The sequence below is a fragment of the Lactuca serriola genome, chromosome 6 (assembly GCF_051521515.1).
Source record: "Lactuca serriola cultivar US96UC23 chromosome 6, Lser_US96UC23_V15, whole genome shotgun sequence".
NCBI classification, from domain to species: domain Eukaryota; kingdom Viridiplantae; phylum Streptophyta; class Magnoliopsida; order Asterales; family Asteraceae; genus Lactuca; species Lactuca serriola.
In genome coordinates this window covers 172,786,549-172,790,836 of record NC_136413.1, presented here as the reverse complement: position 1 = coordinate 172,790,836, position 4,288 = coordinate 172,786,549, and the positions used below count along the sequence as shown (strand labels likewise).

Sequence of the window (4,288 nt, the reverse complement as noted above, 5' to 3'; positions counted from 1 at the left end):
TAATTCAAGAATTTTACATTGAAAATCCACTTAGCATCATATAAATTAGATAATGGTGAAAGAAATACCCTAATTACCTTCTGTAGCCCGTACTTAGAACGGCATCAAACGTTTCTAGTATATATATATATATATATATATATATATATATATATATATATATATATATATATATATATATATATATATATATATATATATATATTCAATCAACTCTAGGGTAGATTAAGGAATTTTTACAAAGTATCTTAATAATAGATATAAAATAATGGGGCTCCCTGACACTTTCAAATCATATTATTGCATACATATGTATTAGTATATTACTCCCCAAATCTTGTTCCCATGGAAAACCGAATGATTCTTAATTAGTCTTGCCAATCATGCTTTACGGGGACAAGGGAAAGAGGCGTTTTCCTAACAACAATCAGTGAGCCTACCTCTTCCATATCCAGTTCCTCGTTCTTCATTCCACTTGGAAGTTGCCAATCAAAAGAGTAAAAAAGGTTTGCAATCGTATATTCTACAATCTGAGTAGCAACGCTTGCCGCTGGACAAGCTCTTCTGCCCCCTCCAAATGGAATCATCTCACTACGATCCAACTCAAGGTTTTCTAAGCGTTCAGGATTGAAGATGGATGCACTCTCTGTCCACACTTTTGGATCTCTTCCTATTCCCCATGCATTTATCAACACTCTTGTCCCAGGGAAGATGTCGTACCCACCAATCTGACAATGCTTTACGCATTCTCTTGTAAGCAAGAACGGAACAGTCGAATGCAATCTTAACGCCTCTTTCACCACCAGTTTTAAGTATGGCATATTTGCAACATCTGCTTCCTCAACACTTGATTTTCTCCCAACGCATCTTCGAATTTCTTCCTGTAGCTTTTGCATCACTCTAGGGTTTTTAATAATCTCAGACATCGTCCACACCATTGTCGTGGTAGTTGTGTCAATTGCTCCATTAAGCACATTCTGATAGGTTGAAGATCACAAGAGTTAGCTTACATTTATATGCTAACTTTTTTGAAAAACAATACTAATAATGCATGAAACGAAAAACCAGTGTATATATAACCCTAAATACGGAAACTAATAAAGTTTTTTACCATCAAAAGGGCTTTCATTTCGTTTGTAGTCAACTGAGATCTGCATGCATCAACCATATCTTTTTCATTGTCACTTGTTCCGGTATGATCAATATGCTCATCAAGAACCATTTGAAGAAAGGCATTAAAATTACTGAAAGTCTTTTCTAGCCTCCGATTAAACCCAAGTAGTTCATCTAATATCAACCCTAATCTACCTGGATAAATATCGGAAACAGAACCACAAAGAGAGATTACCAGATCATCAAGCATCTCTTTTAATTTTTTACCTCTAAACGTCTCTTCTCTATAGCTCTTACCCACTGCAACCTTGCTAACAATGTCGGTTACAAGATGAAAGAGCCTCTCGTCTAGGTCAATGGTAGTATTCAAAGGCAGTGATGAAAAAGAATCAAGCATGCCCTTGACCTCAGTGTCTACCACTTTTTTGAACAATCTACTCCTCTTAGAACCTAAGAACTCGGTTACCAAAACCCTTCGCATCTCCTTCCATTGTTCAGCATGAGGGGAGAAAGCAACGTCCATGTAGTCGAAGGTTAGTCGTTTGAAACCCTTGGAACGTGGACGATTACAAAGTATCTGATCGTGGGTTTTTAAGGCCTGGTTTGCAAATTCACTGGAGGAGATGATGACGTATGGTGTGGCACCTAAATGGACAGTCATAATAGGGCCGTATTTTCGGGAGACTTTCCATAGGATTTGATGGAAGTTTTTACCAATCACTTGATGCAAGTTTCCTATTATCGGAAGCTTAGGAGGGCTGGGGGGAAGGTTAGGGGCAACCTTGGATGTTTTCTTCCATCGTAGAGAATACATGAAGATTGAAGAAAATAAGAGAATTGATACTGTTGAAAAAAGCCATGAAGGGAAGAAAGTGAAGATATCCATCTCGATGAGTGTTATTTATTTGTTGTGTTTGTCTGGCAATGGTATCCGCCTCCATTTATAGTGCAGCCTAAGATGAAATCAGTCCACCTAATTTTAAAATAAAAAAAAGTTTAATGATCAGAGGTCACCGTTTCCATCTAGTGTATAATATAAATCTTGAATGTGTAAAGGTATATGTTGACTATGTATATACTTGTAAATTGATATTAATTATATTGCTTAGCACGACAAAGTTGATATTATGTTTTTTAACGGATATAAATATATACTAATTGCCTTGCACCACAAAATCGATTGTTTAGTGGATATATTATATTTAGACGTAACAATCTTGAAAATATTGAAAATGCATGATATGTAAAATATGTAGAAGAACATTAAGTTTGTTTTTCATCTGGATGCTTTGGAATTCTTTCAACGTTATATACTTTAGCTTGTTCTAAAAAAACATTAATATGTAAAATTAATTAGGTTTAAAAATATGGAAATCACGGTTGACAAAAAAAACTATATTAATAATTTTAAATTGTATATGGCTAATCAAATGTTTGAAATATATATATATATATATATATATATATATATATATATATATATATATATATATATATATATATATATATATATATATATATATATATATATATATAGTTACGTTCATGTGAGACAGTCTAATTTTGTGAGACCGTAAGACGCAATCCTAGTCACTTATTTTGTAGATTAAAAAAAAACATTTTTAATATGCAAAATAATTGAAATTTTGTTTTTCAAATATTATTTTCGTTATTTATATTCTCCAAAAAAAAATTAAAAAAAAAATGAAAATACTTTTTTTACATATTCTAGTAGAGTATTAGAATATTTTACATGTGAGACAAATCTAGTAGAATATTCTAACATTCTAAAAATCATATTAGAATATTTACAGTGTAATATTCTATTAGAATATTTCACAAATTAAAAAAAAACGGTAATTTTTATTTTTATTTTTGTAGGCATTTAAAGTGACGAAAATAATAATTTAAAAAAGAATTTTTAGATTTTTCCTTTTATTTTTCATTTTAAAATTATTTTTAGATTTGATCTCATGGTCTAACAAAATTAGCATGGTCTCAAATGAATCTGAACATATATATATATATATATATATATATATATATATATATATATATATATATATATATATATATATATATATATATAGGAGACGGTTCACTTGAGAATTAAAAAAAAATACAGATCTTGAAATTCAACCTCAACCATATATTTCGCATTTGTCGCTCTAATACTCAAGCGTACCGGTAGAAATGGGGTATGCATAATTATAAATGATTACATGGCAGAGAGGTATTATAATATAGGATTATACATGTTTTATACGTATATATCTAATCATAAATGATTATACATATATGTATGTTCACAGATTGAGTAATCATAAATGATTATGACAGTTGGTGGCCAAAGAGTTGGTGGTGACAGAGGTGGTGGTGATATAAGTAACGGATGTGACAGTGGTGGGGTCGGTTGGTGTCATAGGTGGTGGTAGTGGTGGTGGCGGTGGCAGTGGCGGTTATGGTGGTGGGGATGATGGCGGAGGAGAAAGGAACGGGCAACACTGTATAATCATTTATGATTATACCAGACCTGTCACGCCGGTACGTCGGAGGGTTAGAGCAGCAAATGTGAAATACATGGCTGATGTTGAATCTCAAGATCTCTATTTTATTTTAATGTGAACGGAATATACAAATACATAAATTTTATTGGTAAATTAGTAATTTTGTTTTAAAAAAATATATAAACCATTATGAATATATAATTTTCGTCTTGTAAATTTAGTTATTTGATAAAATCATGAGTTTGTATGATGCAATATACATTTGAATATATTGAAAAAAGTACAATAAATCACGGAAATGACATTAATATATGAGAAATTAAATATAAAGGTAATGTAATAAACTTACATAAACCCAACAAAATAAATTCTAAATCAAAATGATGAATAAAATACGATTTACTATAATTAAGTAAAGATGCTATAAAAATAAAATCTACAAATTGTTTATAAATTTCTAAAAAATTTCTTTATTAATAACATTAAAGATTTGTAAGTCTATCACCACTACAAGAATAATAGGCAATAGCGACAACACCTTTGGCTGTGACGGACACTTCGCGGCAACAACAAACAAATGAGTTTTTTTGTCGCCACTAAAAGTGTTCGTTGCCGCTAAAGGCTTATGTTGGCGATTCGCGTCATTTCAACCCTAACCTTCGATTTAA

At 31.4% G+C, this 4,288-nt stretch overlaps 1 protein-coding gene across 1 annotated transcript; it reads right to left on the bottom strand.

Annotated features, from left to right (window-relative positions):
* Positions 1-233: 233 nt before the first annotated feature.
* Positions 234-2,032, bottom strand: LOC145057388 (eupatolide synthase-like). The gene is made up of 2 exons (XM_079005212.1): positions 1,112-2,032; positions 234-977 (listed from the first exon to the last, which is right to left on the bottom strand). Exons 1-2 carry the CDS (start codon positions 1,997-1,999, stop codon positions 369-371), a joined length of 1,497 nt encoding a protein of 498 aa, XP_078861338.1. The 5' UTR covers positions 2,000-2,032; the 3' UTR covers positions 234-368.
* Between the last annotated feature and the right edge of the window lie 2,256 nt (positions 2,033-4,288).

Bases quoted from the DNA above. Each gene is read 5' to 3' on its own strand.
- LOC145057388 (XM_079005212.1), bottom strand. From the start codon at position 1,999: ATGGATATCTTCACTTTCTTCCCTTCATGGCTTTTTTCAACAGTATCA. The intron at 978-1,111 runs GTAAAAAACTTT...TCAACCTATCAG, and splicing joins AAATGAAAGCCCTTTTGATG to AATGTGCTTAATGGAGCAAT.